This window comes from Myodes glareolus, chromosome 26 (assembly GCF_982192425.1).
Source record: "Myodes glareolus chromosome 26, mMyoGla1.1, whole genome shotgun sequence".
Classification (NCBI taxonomy): domain Eukaryota; kingdom Metazoa; phylum Chordata; class Mammalia; order Rodentia; family Cricetidae; genus Myodes; species Myodes glareolus.
This window is the reverse complement of record NC_142051.1, coordinates 34,949,403-34,966,785: the sequence shown is the minus strand read 5'-3', so window position 1 is coordinate 34,966,785 and position 17,383 is coordinate 34,949,403. Positions and strand designations below refer to the sequence as shown.

General features: G+C 44.3%; 1 protein-coding gene across 2 annotated transcripts in view; it reads right to left on the bottom strand.

Moving 5' to 3' along the window:
* Plxnc1 (plexin C1) overlaps window positions 1-17,383 on the bottom strand; it is a 151,708-nt gene that overhangs the window by 70,791 nt on the left and 63,534 nt on the right. For both annotated transcript variants that reach the window (XM_048418318.3, XM_085683337.2), the window contains exons 5-7: window positions 15,693-15,807; window positions 5,145-5,289; window positions 1,003-1,090 (exon numbers count right to left, since the gene is read on the bottom strand). In XM_048418318.3, coding sequence (XP_048274275.3) covers window positions 1,003-1,090; window positions 5,145-5,289; window positions 15,693-15,807 — 348 coding nt within the window. The remainder of the gene's footprint in view (window positions 1-1,002; window positions 1,091-5,144; window positions 5,290-15,692; window positions 15,808-17,383) is intronic.

The window sequence follows — 17,383 nt, the reverse complement described above, 5'->3', positions numbered from 1 at the left end:
CTACCTGGGCTCTAAAGTAGGGGTTCTCCAGAGAGGCCTCTTTCAACTCTCCTTGTACCCCTAAGATCTATTCCATTCTCTTTTCCTGTTCACTGCACTGGAGGCTCTCAACAACAAGTTTTCTATATTTCTCCCCTAAATTCTTTTCTCAGACATCACTGACCCCCGACTTGTGTGGTCACCTTCCAATGTCCTTCTTTGGTCAAGATGACCTAACAGTCTGAATTCACTTCCCCTATAGTCATTTCCAGGTTGGGCTGAAAGCTGTTCTCATGCGCTGTTGGCCAATCATACCCCAGAACGAGAAACAGACCTCTGACAACACAGCCCATTACTAAAGTCTTCCTTCCGTCTCAGCTTTAGAAGGTGAGTCTCTCAAAGGTCTGTTTCCTCAGCCTCCTCTCTGCGTTAGGAGCCAGGAGGGGGCCGGAGTCCAAATTCAAAGGGCTCATAGTTGAAAGGGGCCAATGGTAATAAACGAAAGACACTGGGCTGGGATAGCTAAGTGGTAGAACGTTTGCTTAGCATGCCCAAAGCCCTGAGTTCGATTCCCTAGCACCTCAGAAAGAGAGCAAAATGAATATGACGTTTTGGTGAAGAGAAACGTCAACTTGTCTGATTCTCTTGTCCTCATGCTAGGTCTTAGTGCCCTGGCCAAACTTCCAAGGCTGTTTGCATCATGGGAGGAGAGCCTAGTGGTACTCCTCCCCTCCCCGGTCCTCTGGGTCTGGGGAGAATACCTTTCCCTGTTGATAGAGACACCTAGGCGCATGCGCTCCCCTCGGCGCATGCGCTCCCCTCGGCTGCTCCAGTTTTCTTGTTAGGGCTTGAACGAGCGAGCACAGCTTTATTACCTCAGCGACTCTCCTAGCTCCCGTTAGGCCATGCTCCAAAAGGCACTTTGGAAAGTTCTAGTCTGCCAAAGAGTTCTTTAGGAAATTGAGGGGTAAACCAAATAAATTCAAAGCAACGAGAACGCTTAAATTTCAAAGCCAGTCTTACTCTTTTAATGACGTGCAGTCGGTAAAGTTGAATCTTTCTGATAAGTTCCAAGACGGGAAGGAGAAGGTTGCATTGACAACAAAGACATCTGGAGGGAAGGAAGGAAAAGGAATCATTCACGGTGGGTTGCCACCATAGTCAGGCATAGCTGGAAATGCAAAATAAGAAAGAAATATTCTCGCCTTTTCAACATAGAGGGCTCGGGTGTGCCAGCTGTTCGCCAACATTTGAGTCAGTATGTGGCTCCTTCCCCGTGGGCCATTCATGCCAGGCAGTCACAGTGCACAGCACAAGCCTCCAAACAGACTGAGCCTGATTCTAGCTCCAAGGCACCCACAGATAATCACCAGGAAAAGCCATTTTACAGCCCATTTACATCCCATGCTCTCGCTGGGATCACTACCTCAGCTTGTAATTGGCCAAGGCGTGAAAATAAAACAAGTCACCGAGCAAGAAGTGCCTAGAATATGAATACCAGCATGTTGGAAAAGAAACCCTGCACCTTCAGAAAGAGCCATACCCTGCAAGTATTTACCTAACAAACCCTAAGGTTGGCACCCTGGGGTGGGACTCAGTCATCTCCCTGGAGTCAGTTGTCAAATGAAGGTGTTTTATTTCTTGTTGCTGTTTGCTTTTGAAAACCTTATCCGTTGGTTGGAAAACTCCAAAAGAATAAAATGAGGGTAAAACCTATGCTAAGTCAGTGGTAGAGAAATGCTGCTTTCAGTGTCTCCTTAAACCTCCCTGCTGGATCTGAGGCACTGATACTCAAAACCCAGCCGTCGATCAGAACCACAAGAACTTTAGGGCTATAGCAATACCAGGGCTATACTCCAAGGCACACCATGACTCAGCAGAGCTGAGGTGGGTCTCAGAACCTGTATATGGTAATGTCCCTCCCGACATGATGAGCAGATGGACCATCACTTGAGTACAGGGTCCACAGCAACACCCTTCAAGTCCTCTTATGTCCAAGCAAGGACCAGCACTAATACGGAGGAATTACTATCTTCTTCCTTATAAGAATTCATGGACCACTGGGCTTATAAAATGGAAGTCTTGACATTGTGACCTGATTTTGTGGATATACCTAAGTTCCCTCCTGAAGTATTATTATTGCGCAGTTCCCAAATGCTGTGGGACAATGATCTTTTATCCTGTCACTTGTATTATTTTTAATAAAATGCTGATTGGCCAGTAGCTAGGCAGGAAGTAGAGGTCGGGTGACGAGAACAGGAGAATTCTGGGAAGAGGAAAGCTCAGTCTGCAGTCATCACCCAGAGGCAGAGGAAGCAAGATGAGAATGCCTTGCTGATGAAAGGTGCCAAGCCATGTGGCTAACACAGACAAGAATTATGGGTTAAGATGTAAGAATTAGTTAATAAGAAGCCTGAGCTAATAGGCCAACCAGTTTGTGATTAATGTAGACCTCTGTGTATTTCTTTGGGACTGAATGACTGCAGAACCTGGTGGGACAGAAATCTCTGTCAACACCCAGAGTCTAAGGATTCTTTATGGAGATGTTGCTCTCCGTCACAAAGACTCACTCTGATGGCTAGAATTCCGTACCACATTCTGCTCACGTCAAGTGGGGCTTACGTGAAATGATAATCTTTTGTTCTAAAGACAAGGAGGTCTGGAGGGCTGACATGACCTCTTGGCTGGAGCACCTGAACAGACACTTGATACATGTTATGGAAACGAACACATGGCCATTTAGCACTGAGGGACTTCCAGGGAAAATACATTTCCATAGAATTGACAAGTGCCCAGGGAGGACGCCTGCAGAAGGCAAACTTAACAGAGCACCAATCGTGCACAGGGAAATGAATATTCACGATCTCTCCTTTGGAAGCACAGTTCTCCTAGAAGACGAAAAATAGCCAAGGTGAAGAAGACATAGAAGTCAAGGGAACACCATGGGAGTCATTTGAGCTCTGTGTAGCATTTGGGTAAAAGATAGGGGTGCCTGTGGAGAGCCAAGGGTGTGATGCGTGACTGGGAAGGCCAGATCAGACCGAGGAGGCTGTCTGGGAGAAACAAGACCTTTCCCCAATGTTTCAGAGTATATGGGAAACGGGACTTGATAGTAGAAGTAAGGCCGTGAAGCTCAACGTGATGACTCATATATATAATTAATTCTAGCACTCAGGAGGCTGACTTGGAAGGATTCACTACATTCTGGGATCATCTCAACACACACACACACACACACACACACACACACACACACACACAGCCCATGAACTAAATTTTTGTCAATGACTTTAGACAGCTGAGCACAAAATGTGGACAACTGAACTTGTTCCATTCAGCTGAGGGTAGGGAAGGGAGACCACTTGTTGGAGGTCATAGTGCCAACTGGTTAAGTATATAAGTTGGTCTCAGATACTTTAAAGTCACATTTTATAGGTGAGCAAGATTTACATCTTTAATGATCCAATTTAACCGGAAGTGCATTTTAAAATCTGTCCAGTGGTGACAAGGTAGAAAATCGACGTGCTTTTAAAGCATTCAGACCCAATGGCTACAAAGGACTATTTTTAGCTCTTGTCTCTGGCTTTATACATAAAATTCCTTTTTGAGGAGTGAAGAGTCAATTGAGTGCTGTAGTCTCAGCATTTGGTATGTCCTCTATTTTTTTATCTTGGAATTTAATAATCAATTTGATAATATTGCAAAATGGAATCTTTTGGGGTAGTTAATCATGACAACTTCATCCTCATGAATGGGATTGGTGTCCTTCTAAGAGAGGATTGGAGCCATCTCTGAAGCTGTGAGTGAGCCTTCACTATGCACCGAATCTTCTGGCAACCTTGGCTGGGGATCCCCAAGTCTCTGGAGTTAAGCAGTGAGCTCCATTTGCTTGTACATCACCCAATATTCACTCTATTGTCCATAACACCTCACCTAGCTCCAGTATGACCACGCCACACATTCCAGGAGATCCTACACCATCACTTTAACTCTTTCAGGTCTTTTCCATCTTAACAGACTCTTTTGAGCATCCTGGACATCCCTGCCATCTCTTCATATCCATCTGTCTCTAATCCCAGTCCTCAATCTCTCTTATCTGGACCACTGTGATGGCTTTTTTTGCTAGTTGCTCCTTGGGAACTAAGTTTTTAGGTCCTTCATTTCCGTCCCCCCCCCCATGTATTGCCATCCATCTGCCCAGCCACTCACTAAATACTGACTACAAATGAGCACACTGAGCCAGACCCAGTTCTAAGCACAGCAGAGAACTTTTCGAAGTGTTTTTAAAGTCCCTGCCCCATGGGGCTTGCCGTCTATTCCAGTGGGAGGGATTGACGACCCACAATTCAAGTGTTTTTCTGCTAATGAACCTGACTATGCGACTTGCAGTTCAACCGCTCAGCATTCCCTAATCGCTCCCAGGTCAGAGCCCGGGTCTCACATAGCTTTCTATGGTCCTTCATCTCCCCTACCATCCAGTTTCCCCTGCCCTGACCGCACCCGCTCACCTTACTCATATAGATCCTTTCGCAGTTCTTGAATCAAAGCCTTTTCTCCCACCTCTCATTCTTCTAAGATTGAAAATGCTTAATCCGGACAGAGATCCTTGCTCATCCCAGGTGCCTTTAGGGCTCCCAGTATCCATATACCACATTATATCCCTACATTTATACACTACATTGCATGCCAACATTTATACACTACAGCTTAACCCTAATAGGTTATAAGGGTTCTGAGCAAGGGTTTCCTTAATGTGTTTTCATCTACATACGCCTGGAGCCTAGCACAATACTTGGTACACTCATACTTCCTTATGAATGAATGAATGAATGAATGAATGCATTGAACTTCCGTTTTCTCAGCCCGCCTAAGGTACTTCCTGCTCTTCTGAACTCTGAATTATTTGAGCTACCTGGATAGACTCAGCCTAATGGTGTCTGGCTTTTCTAGACTCTCATAGCCGATGTATTCTGCTCTCCCCAAGCCATATCTGAGAGTGGGGTGCTGGGGTTGGCACAGGACATGGAGCAGTAGTGAAGACCCAGGTGGGAACCAGAGGGAGAGGAAGAGCGAAGACAGGGTAGCTATGCTGATCCCCAGGAACTGAACTCAGGAGGTGCTCTTGCTTCTTGACTTTGTAACAATGCCCAGAGGCATCCACCTACTGTAGCTGGGTCTGCTCGGAATGTTGCAGGCACAGGTTCGGTTCATCTGGCTTCTCCCCTGGCAGAGCAGCTTGCCCGTGTCTGCGTTCTTCACCACGCACTCCGAGTGTCTTGCAGAGACGCTTCCCACAATGGTCACTGTGGTCTGTGCAGGGGGGAAAAACACGTATCATGTGGTTGGTTTATATCACTGATATCCCCCCCTAGAGACTTATGGGAAGTCACTCTTAGACCTGTGTAATGGTTTCAATGAAAATGGCCCCATAAGCTCACAGAGACTGGCACTATTAGGAGGTGTGGCCTTGTTGGAGAAGGTGTGGCTTTGTTGGAGAAGGTGTGGCTTTGTTGGAGAAGGTGTGGCTTTGTTAAAGGAAGTGCATCACTAGAGGGTGAGATTTAAGGTCTCAGATATTCAAGTCAGGCTTAGTGTGGCATACTGTCTCTTCCTGCTGTCTGTGGACCAAGATGGAGAACTCTCAGCTCCTTCTCCAGCACCACGTCTGCCTGCCTGCTGCAGGCCTCCCTCCCACCATGATAATGGACTAAAACTCTGAAAATGTAAGCCAGTCCCCACTTCAATGTTTTCCTTTGTAAGAGTTGCCATGGTCATGGTGTCTCTTCCCAGCAATAAAACCCCACCTCCGATAGCCTAGAAGGGAGGGTTTCTCTAGGGAGCTGGTATGTAGAAAGAGATATTTTACTGACTATTTGATTTGTTCTCATATGAATGGAATATTCTGAGTCTTTGACCACATTTCTGCTCTGTGCGTTTCTCTAATCAGTTTTAAGAGCTCTCTACATGGTGTAGATACTAATCCTTATCTGTCATACTCCTGACACATACTTTCTCATAATCTACTGTCTGTTTTCATTTTTGTTTGTATAAGTGCATGCCCTTATACAGCATCTCTTTATGTAATCAAGTAGAGGAGTTCTTGTTTTGACTATAAAATGCCTCCGCCACTCCAGCTCACAGACAAGGATTAAATTGTTCCATCATCTTTACTGTTTTATTATTTTTTAAACTTACATCTTTAGCCCATCTGGAATTTATCTGTGTGTATATATAGTATGAGATAGAAATCCAATTTTATTTTTATGCAGATGGCTAATTAGCTATATCACAACCATTTATTAAACAACAAAGCCTCTCCTTTTCCCACTGAGCCAAGACTATAACTTGAGGAAACTTTTTAGATTTATTTATTTTAGGTGTCTGAATGTATGGACTGTACATGTGTGTATGCACCTGTATGTACCTAGAAGGCAGTATCCCCTGGAGCTGGAGTTACATGTGGCTATGATCTGCCCAGTGTGTGCTGGCAACCAAACCAGGATCACCTGCAAGAGCAACAGGTGCTCTTAACTGCTGAGCCATCCCTCCGGCGGCCCTCAAGATATCCTTTTTGTAATATATGATATAGCATGTTTGGAATCGATTTCCTAAAGTATACTGTTCCAAAATCTACTGATCTATTCCTATCCCCGCATCAGTAAGATTTTACTACTTTAAATGTAGTAAAGTAAGGCAAATGTCTCCTTTTTTTTCTCTTTATTTTCATAGGAATTCCTAGACATTATTCATTCTTTGGAGATTAGCAATTACCTTATCCAAAAGATGCTAAGGTGATTGTATATCTAGCTGAAATAGCAAATGTGTACATACATTTTACAAAGCATGTGTCTCTACATTACGAAGCATTCCCACCCAAACACAGGGTTTTATTTTCATCTGCATGGCTGCGGTTTATTTCACAGGGTGTTTCTTGATCTTCTGGGGTTAAGATACCCTTGTCACCTCTTTATTACTTCCTATGAATGCTATCAGATAGTAGCTCAATCTGCTTTTCAAATTAGCTATGGTTTTACTGTGTGGTTAAATAAATGAAGAGATATACAGGAAGAGGGTTTTGTGAGTGTCTGCGTTTTGTGCAAAGGTGTAGTGTGTTTGTAGGAGCAACAAAAGCCTTGAAATTCCAAGGTGCTAAGCCAAATTTCTCCAAACGGTATGTCTAAAGCAACAAGGCAGATATCTCTCCCATTGAGAAAGGAAATTAAAGGAATTAAGTGCTAGAAGATGTACTGACGTCGGGCATAGAAAGGAGCCTGGTAGGAAGATGGGTTGGGAGTGGGAAGCTGGAGGGGAGGGAGAGATGACCCTGTCACCTGTGATGGAGAACGAGCACCTGGGCCACCCAGGAAGTCTCTTCTAGGCTGAGTTTACCTGGCCTGAAGTTTATGCATCTCTAGGAGACATTTCCTACCTATCTCTCAGGCTGTGGGGGGTTGAACCCAAGGCCTTGTCCATGCTAGGCAAGCCCTTTGCCCCTAATATACATTACCAGCCCAGCTGGCTGCAATCTGTGATCCCCCTGCCACAACCTCTGAGTACATGGGGTTACAGGTATGTACCAACACCACAGGCTCCAGAAGACATAAGCATAGGAAAGAATTCCAAACTGTTCTTGCTAGCTCATCTTCACAGGGGACTGAACTCTCAGTCTTGCCAACTCCTTTACCCCACGATTCTCTCTGATCATGCTGGTGCCTAACTATGTATTTCTTATGTTTGTGCGTATAATACTTGATCAGTTCAACACGAGTATCAAAAATGGGTCTCTAAATCCTGTTTTCATCAGCTCTTTAATTATTCCCCATTTCCTTCCAGTTCTCGCAAGCATAATTTTTACATAACTAAAACCATTCTGCTTATTTATTCTATAAATAAACAAGCTCCTAACATGGCCAAATGCTGTACAAGGCACCAAAAAAAAAAAAAACTAGCAAGCTAAACAGCTACAGTCCTCGTCTTTCTATAGTTTATTCTAATAGACAGACAGACAGACAGACAGACAGACATACTGCTAGACTCGCACTGGAGGTCACATGACATCCACAGATCCTCAAGAGATGACAGAAGCCTGGGCTATGGTAGCACAGTGAAATAGAAATAGATTCGGGAAGCAGTCTGGAGAGACAATGAACAGGATTGGGAGAAAGGGCGTGAATATAAGGATTCTGGTGAGGAAATGGACAGATGAAGGCACCAGAGGTACTTCATGCTGAGATGGGACTTGCTGAGGGAATGGAAGGCTGGGAGACCAAGAATTCACTTTTGAGTTTATCTCAAGTTCAAGATACTTGTACGACATCAAGAAGATATATCAAGTTGGCCCTGAAGGTCAGAGGATCGATATGGGCTAGACACAAACGAGACAAAAACCTACACAAAGGAGATATAAACATACAGATGATATATAAAGCCATGGAAGTGGATAGGATTATATGGACAAAGTAGAGAAAAAGGAATGAGTCCACAAACTGGGTCTTATATATCTGTTTAGAGTCAAGGAGATGTGCTGTGACAGCAAGGAGTCTGAAACAGGGAGGGGAAGAAAGAGAGGGTGTGTGGTGCTTTAAGTGAGAACAGCACCCATAACCTATTTTAATACTCGGGCCTCAGTTGGTGGAACTTTGGGGAGGGGTTAGAAGGTGCAGCCTTTGTGGAGGCGGTGTGTCACTGGGGGTGGGCTTTGGGGGTCTAAAGACTCATACCCTCTTCAATGTCTATCTCTGCCTCCCTCTTACAGCTCCAGATGCGAACTCTAAGCTGTTCCTACCATCAGGCCTCTAGTCCATCATCACGGACTCTAAACTTCTGAAACTGTAATCCCAATGAGATGCTTTATTTATGAGTTTCCCTGGTCATGTTTGTTTGCTTGTCTGTCTGTCTGTCACAGTAATAGAAAAGTAACTAAAGACGTGGTGTGCCATGCAAAAGGCAATGGAAGAGGAGCATCTTAGTTAGGGTTTCTATTGTTGTGCTGAAACACCATGCCCAAAAAGTAAGTTGGAGACAAAAGGGTTTATTTGGCTCACACTTCAGCACTGCTGAAGGATGTCGGGACAGGAACTCAAACAGGGTAGGATCCTGCAAGCAGAAGCTGATGCAGAAACCATGGAGGGGAGCTGCTTACCGACTTGCTTCCCTTGACTAGATCAGCCTGCTTCCTTAGAGAACCCTGGACCACCATCCTCAGAGCTGAGCCCTCTCGCAGTGATCACTAATTGAGAAAATGCCTTCCAGCTGGATCTCATGGAGGCATTTCCTCAATGGAGGCTCCTTCCTCTCTGACGACTCTAGCTTGTGTCAAGTTAACGCACAGAATCAGCCAGTACGAGAAGGTTTCAAGAATGTTCCCAGTCAGCATTGGAGAGACGACTCAGTGGTTAAGGGTTCTTACTCCACAATCATAAGAAACAGAGTTTGGGTCCTAGCACACACACACAGCTGGGCATCTCTGCAGATGCCTATAATCCCAGCTCCAAGCCAAGTGGACCCAATCTAAGGACCATTAGAACTTGCTAGCTTCTAGCCTACACCAAGAAAATGTGTGCCCCAGGTCCAGGGCAAGATCTCAAGGAATAATAAATGAAGTGTGATGGAAGAGGAAACCTCCTGTCCTATTTTGGCCTCTAGGTATGCACAGCCAAACACCAGCATTCATATAAACATATAAGTAAACAATATATAAATAAATAAAAATTTAAAAGAATATTGCCAATCAGTCTAGTAGGAGAATGACTATAGGTTGGCTACAAAGATCAGCAGTGACCTCAGCAAGAACAGGGTCAAAGGAACAGTGAGGCAGATGCCAGTTGGGGTTAACCTGGACCATAGGAAACACGATATTGTTTCAGGTATAGAGGGAGGAGCTCATAGCCAGGAAACCAAGGTTTGTTTATGTATGTGACCCTGGGTGCCAGGTGAGTGGTTAAGAAGCTGAAACTCTGGTTTCCACAGTGCTTTGGATGAGAAATGTCCCAGAACTCAGGTATCTGAACACTTGGTCCCCGCTTGGCAACACTGTCTGGGGGAGGTCTGGATGTCACAGCTCTGCTGGAGAAAGTTCATTACTGGGGTGCTGGGGCTGGTGTCGGGGTGCTGGGGCTGGTGTCAGGCTCTCAGAGAGAAGCTGTGTGCTGTTTCCAGTTTGCTCTCTCTGCCTCACGCTTCCAGTTCCAGACGGGCTTTCAGCCTCCCATCCCCTGCCTCCCGTTGGTTACTATGCCACCAGTCCACCATCCCCTGGAACCATGAGCCCAAATTAACTCTTCCTCCACTAGTTGTCTTGGCCATGATGCTTTACGACAGGAACAGGCAAGCAGCTCAGAGAGCTTCCTAAACCCAGTATGAGCATCCTTGCCAAATTCATGGCTCTTTCCTAAAGACAGCCGGACCAAGAGGGAAGGATGCTACAGTGGTCAGATGGGATGCCAGGGATAGTGGCAATGTCAATCAGACGGCCTTTAACACCAGGCGGAAGAACTCGCTGCTCTACAGAACTCCATCATGCTGACATACAAGTCTCTATTTTACTTCACTTTTCTCATTATAATGCCAAACAGATTTCTAGCACTATAAATGCTCCTTCCAGAGTGACTTACGCTTAGGGTTTTCTTCCTTCAGGTTGCTCCCTCGGATTCCATGCCTGGAATTAGTGATTTAAGCAAACCGAGTGTATTTATTACTTTGGAAATGTACTGCCAAATTGCTTTCTGAAAAGGTTGTGCTAATTGGCATCAGCAACACTGGGTGTTAGCATAACTTATTATCACTTTAATTTGTATTTATTTCATAACTAGCGAGGTTGAACATATTTCCATATTCATAGCTACTTTCCCGAATCTGCTCTGAGAACATATGCTTTTGACCACTTGCTTTTTGGTATCTTAATGGTTTTCTTCCCCCAACCCCCGCCCCAGCTTTATTATCTTATCTTGAGGGATTTTGGCTATGGCAAGTTCTTCGCAGAGGTATACACTTTAATTAAACCTTTCCCTCTTGCATCGTTATGTATGTATGTATGTATTTATTGCTAGTGTTGGGGTTCAAGCCAGGGGCTTACACATGTAGTCAATCCCTCTTCTGCTGAACAATACCTCCAGTCTAAGGTTGTTTTTAAAGTAAACTGATTGTATGAATATTTTTCCTTTGTCATTACATATGTCAGTGCTAAGAAAATAATCATACCTTGAAATTATGTGAGGTTTGGTTCCACTTTCTGTGGTATTTTTATGTAAATTACTTAATTATACTAGATTTTCTTTGTATTTTTTCAAGATCTTTTTTTTAACTGACATGTATACGTGTGAAGATAAGTATGTGCCGTGTGCATGTGTATGTGTGTGTGTGTGTGTACATATGTGTGTGCACATGTGCGTGCCCATGGAGGCCAGAAGATCCCCTGGGACTATAATTGCTGGTGGTTATGAGCCACTCAATATAGGTGTTGACTTTTGGTCCTCTGGAAGAGCGGCAAGTGCTCTTAACTGCTAAGCCATCTCATCAGCCTGAATTATACCTTTATATTTAACATGAATTATGAAATAAATGTTTCCATAGTTAAGTTATTGCTTTTTAATAAAATTCTTCTATTTCTCTTTATTTTATAACATCTGATCTTTAAAATGCTTATATTCATTTCTGGGTTCTATTCTATGGGTCGGCATCACTATTTTAAACTCAGAACAGCCTGAGAATTGCCGCTGACACCCAGTATAGATGCGCTGTACAAACATACAATGTATTTGTGCAATAATGTATGTTTACAATCAAGTAACAGTTCTCATGCCTAAATAAAATTTTAAAAATATATATGTACTTTAGATATTCTAAATCAGTTCATATTATTCCAGATAAACACAGTATTGTTTTAAGAAAATCCATACTCATTTCAAAAGGTAGTAAAATGAGTAGTAGAAGTAACTTTTCCTAACAAACATGAGATGATTATATACATATATGTCTTCCCTACCTTCACAGGTACCTTCTACATGTTTATATACATATAAGCTTTAGTTGATAAGGTTTTACTCTGACGAATTATATAGGTTCAATAGACCACTGCTATGCTTCTTAATTTGTAAAAACCCCAAACGATCCTGCAGCTCCCATGTGACTACAGGACCAGTTCAGGTTTTTACAAGTGGAGGCCCTGCTGAGATTGGGAGCCAGAGGTTCTCTGAGGGACATACTCCAGAAGACTGGCCTGCAGGAAAGTTATAAAGAGGAGGTGGGAGGGTGAATATTAGGCCTCGAAGTTTTTTTAAAGAGACAGAGTAAAAAGAGTAAGTTTTTAAAGAGACAGAGTATGGAGTGTGTACAGATGTATGTTGTTGTGCTGACTGTGTTGTCTTTTGTATTCTGGACTGGAGAAAGACATTTGATTCTGGGAACTGTGAAGAAAGGTATTTTGACTTTAAAGTACAGGCCTAAGGATTTGATGCTTTGGAAAAGAGGTTCTGCTTTTATCTCCACAGAGAATGAGAACCTGCGGATTCATTCCAGACGAATGTGGTTTGATTCACCAAGACCCCCTGAAATGTTGCTGTGAATATCCCCAAAAATGCAGTGCCTCCCCACTCAGCAGGAAGTAGCCAGACAGGTTGATGATGCCCCAATTCCCTAAAATATTGCATAAGTGGGGCTCCTTCCATGGTTCAGGAGCAGCGAGCACACCGGTAAGGATTTTCTTGATTGAATTCAAGGTCAGAAGACCCGCTTTAGAGCTGGGCCATACCTTCTGGTGGCCCAGATAAAGGGGGATAGGAGAAGGAAGCTTCTACTTTTTCCCTGCTTGTTCTCACTCTTGCTAGCAAGTTCATCCATCCTGCTGATGAGAGACATTCTTTTGCTGTTATTAGAGACTGCTTCTTTGGGATTCCAAAGTAGACAGAAGAACAGCAGCTCTCTAGAATGTCCCTGGGACTCCGGCACTAGATTGGGACTGTGAAGACATTCAGTCTCGTGCTGAACAACTACCAGATCGCTGGCCTTTTGGTTGGGAGATATCCAGTTTTGAACAACTCAGACCACAGCCTGTAAGCTGTTCTAACAAATCACAGTTTAATACCTATTATGTATATATACGTATATATTCATTATGTGCACGTGACCCCCTCCGCTCCTTCCCACTATCCCCCCCACTCTAAATTATGCTTCTTTAGAGAACCCTAACACAGTGCTCACATAATCACCTGGAGACACACATGCACAAACAGGAAAATTCTGTTCAATAGCCTATTGCTCTTTTCGCTAAACAAAAACCTCAGAGAAATCTCACCTAGAACCAACAGGAACTACTCTAATTCTTTGAATTATGTATTTCTCAGTGAAGATGAAGAAATCCTATTTGCTAGCTGTTTTGTATAAAGAAATAATGCTTCTTCTGATGAACAAAGGTTCTGTAATTTATGGGCTTCCCCCCCCCACACACACACCCCGTACCTGCGAAGTCACTAGAATGTTACCAGGACTATGATGGGCACTGAGCAAATCATCTTTGACCTTAGCTAAGAGATTGATTTGGGGACAACCACAGACTGTCATCTCTTTAGGTATTGTTTAAACAATGGCATAAGCTCTCAGGGAAGTCACAGATGGCCGGCCATGAACTAGAAAATATTTTGAAATAATATGATCAAGAGGAATCAGATTTGGGAGTGTGGCTCAGTAGTAAAGCAGAGAGTGAGTGGAAAGAACAGAGAGAAGGAGAGAGGGGAAGAGAGGGGGGGAAAGAGGGGTGAGTTCTTAGCCATACGCTCAAAAGAATCAATCCAGAGCCAAGGAGGATAGCTCAGTGGTAGAACGCTTGCCTTTGGCACACATAAGGTCTGGGCCACTAGCGGATACTGCCTGGTTGGGCAGGGGGTGGGGGAGATGAGTCCAGAGATCATTTTAAAGACTAGCTGAAGTGAGATTACCAAATGTTTGGGCGGTAAGATGGCTCAGCAGGTAATGGCACTTGAAGTCACATCTGAGGACCTGACTTGGGTCCCCGGGACCCCCATGGTGGAAGAGGGGACCCAACGCCACAAGCACTCTTACCACATCCATGCCGTGGCATGCACAGCACACGTGAAATAATAACATGTAAATTTGAATATTAACTAAATTCTCATCTCTAACTTGTGGACAGTGATGTCATGCCTGTGTGGCAAGACTCTGCTCCGACCTGTGGTGAGCCACAGTGGGGACTCCGGGCGGGGAAGAAAGAACCAGTGGTTGCTCGTCTGCAAGCCTTCTGACTTGGTTTTGTTTGAGACAGGCTGTGGACTCTCACTGTGGAGTCCTAGCTGGCCTAAAACTTACTATGGAAGCCACGCTGCTCTCAAACTCACAGAAATCCTCCTGCCTCTGCCTCCCGAGTGTTGAGATTACAGGTGTGATCCACTACTGCTTACTGGGTCTAAGCATGTTTTTGAAGCGTTCCAGATGACATATTAGTGGTGAGTTAGTTATAGCACCCCTCAATCGGTAAGCTAATTTTGTAAGTAGCACTTACAAACTACTTTTTCATATGACACAAAAAGTCACCCATAGGGTTCTTTTAATGATAAAAGAAAAAGACCTTGCATAATCCTAACCCTTATCAGAGTCCTGAGAATATCAAAACATCTTAATACTTTCGGCCTACTACATTGCACCAAAGTCTGCTGGTTTTTCAGACCAACCAGCCAAAGATCTGGCTATTCCTGGGTAAGGATGGCTGAACTCCATTTACCCTGAATCTGACCCCCTGGAACGAGCTGGCAGGAGCATGTCTGGAGTTTTGGCTATCCGCCTCAATTCAGAAGACGGCTAAAAGTGACAACAGCAAGTCACTGTCAGCCTATGCGCTCTGAGGGGTCACGGCTGGAAAGTTGGGTTCCTTTATTATTTACCACTCATTAAATGCTCCGGCTTTCCTTTATTAAATGTTAAATCATCTTAAGTGGCATGGTTCTTGTGATTTGAAATGGCAAAGTGAGAAGAGAAAGTGGCCCATTTCCTTGTTAATGTGGCATTCAAATGAAACACAGAGCGTGCAGCAGACAGGTTAACTGGCTGCTGACGGGGACTCTGCACAATTACTCATAACATAAGAGTCGTGATTAGGGAGAAAATGTCTCCTTACAGGAGGTACTGTGCCGGGAATTCTGTTCTCCCTCGGGGCAGGGTAGGCATGTGTAACAGGGAGAGCTCTGCTCCAGAATGTTCCTCATGTCCCTTCTCTCATGCCAGGTCAAGAGCTCTCCAAGGGACCTGTCCACTTTGTCCGTCCTCCTGTGTTACTTCATGCCAACGGACAGTTAGTTCACAGGCTGAACACAGTGTAAAGACTGCCTGATCAAAACCAAGTCCCACGGTGAGCCACGCTGTGGGAATCTGCTTGACCACAAGTCTGAGCTTACTTTTCGCTATTTTGAAAATCAAGGTGTATTTAAAAAAAAAATGCATCTTTAACTATTGAAGGTCGTCTTTACCTAGCAAGATGGCAAATTCCATGGGGTCGGGGGGGGGGCTGTGCCTTGACTAGGTTATCACTGTGTCCTTGGCACCTTGCAGATGATGGTATCTGGTAGGCCCTGCCGTTCACCAACAGAATGAATGGACTTCTCTCTCGTTAAGCCGATTTCATTGTCAAACAATCTTCTTTATACCCAGAAGGAGGCTGTGCTACGTAAGACAATACCATGAAGCCAAGTAAAAACGTTTCTCCTTACCCTCTCTCTGAGGTTTCGAATGATCTGAATTTTAGGGCATTTTTTAGGTCCAGATGAAATATCCAGCCAGTTTTCAAAGCTCCCTGCATGTGTGCAGTCCCCTCGAAAAGTGCACCTAAAAAAACAAAAACAAAGCAAAAATCAGCAATAGATAAATTGGCAGCTGTGCACATGCCCGTTAACTACAACTGTCTTGTGGTCGGCTTCAGGACGAAACACTTTGTACAGTGGGCTGTTGATTTTGAATGCTAATAGGGAAATGATAAGAATATCGTGAAGAGCAACGAAGAAATAGCAGTGTGTGTGTGTGTGTGTGTGTGTGTGTGGTGTGTGGGGTGTGTGGGGTGTGTGGTGTGTGTGGTGTGTGTGGTGTGTGGTGTGTGTGGTGTGTGTGGTGTGTGGTGTGTGTGGTGTGTGTGGTGTGTGGTGTGTGTGGTGTGTGTGGTGTGTGGTGTGTGTGGTGTGTGTGGTGTGTGTGGTGTGTGGTGTGTGTGGTGTGTGTGGTGTGTGGTGTGTGTGGTGTGTGTGGTGTGTGGTGTGTGGTGTGTGTGGTGTGTGTGGTGTGTGTGGTGTGTGTGGTGTGTGTGGTGTGTGTGGTGTGTGGTGTGTGTGGTGTGTGTGGTGTGTGTGGTGTGTGTGGTGTGTGTGGTGTGTGGTGTGTGTGGTGTGTGTGGTGTGTGTGGTGTGGTTTCGTCGGGTCTAGGAGCAGAGGACAAATGTTGACAACATGTTGAACTTAGACCCCTAAGCTGTTTCTCAAGATGACACCATCCAATACATCCATCCAAATCGCCTTCTCTCCAGGATTCAGAAACAAAGAGTTCCTGCGTGGAAATTCCTTCTAAGAAGAGTCCAGAAAAGGCTTAATATTCTGTATACATTTTAGGTCTGCAACGCATCGCTAGAATACCAACCTAGTGAGTGATTCATTTTGTGTTAAAAAAAAATAATAATAAAGCGACTGTTTGGTGCCTTCCAACACGATGATTAAATGAAAATATTTCAAGGGCAGAGTCTGCCCAAGAATATAATAAGACATTCCTTAACCATCTGCTCCAGAACATTTATTTAGACAGATACCAAATTATATCAAAAGATACGAGAAAAACATTTTGCAAGGCCACTTTCCCAGGTCAGCCAGCTCAGAGGATGCCCCAAATAAATCTTAGGTTGTGGCCAGGGCCACATACTCTGATAAATTGATGCTTTCAAGCTGCGATCACTGGCTTCCTTGATGTGTTGGCCACTCTAGGGCACATTCACTTACCAGATGGGCCACCAACCCATCAGGGAGAATGCACACCAAGAACCACATTGTCTTCAAATGGCGCGACACCATGTAGACTCTCCATGAGTAATGTGGAGTAACTTAAAAGATCACACCCTTCTCCAGGCAAAGGGTAAAATGAAGGTAAGGGTGCGTCAACAACCCTATGTTTTAAAAGAAAACTAAAAACCCATGATTCATGAGATTCCCCACACATCTAAACGATGACAGCAATCACTTGGGGCGGGGGAGCAGTGCTGTTATGAATGGGCCCAAACAATACATCTGACTTCAAAAGATTTTTATTTCTTCTTCCTCTCCTTTCTCTTTTTAATTCTTAACAATTTAGGCCTCGTGGCTTCTCTTTGATTCTGTGCTCATTTGAATATGCCAAATATAGAACGGGAAGTTTGGGGAGTTTCAC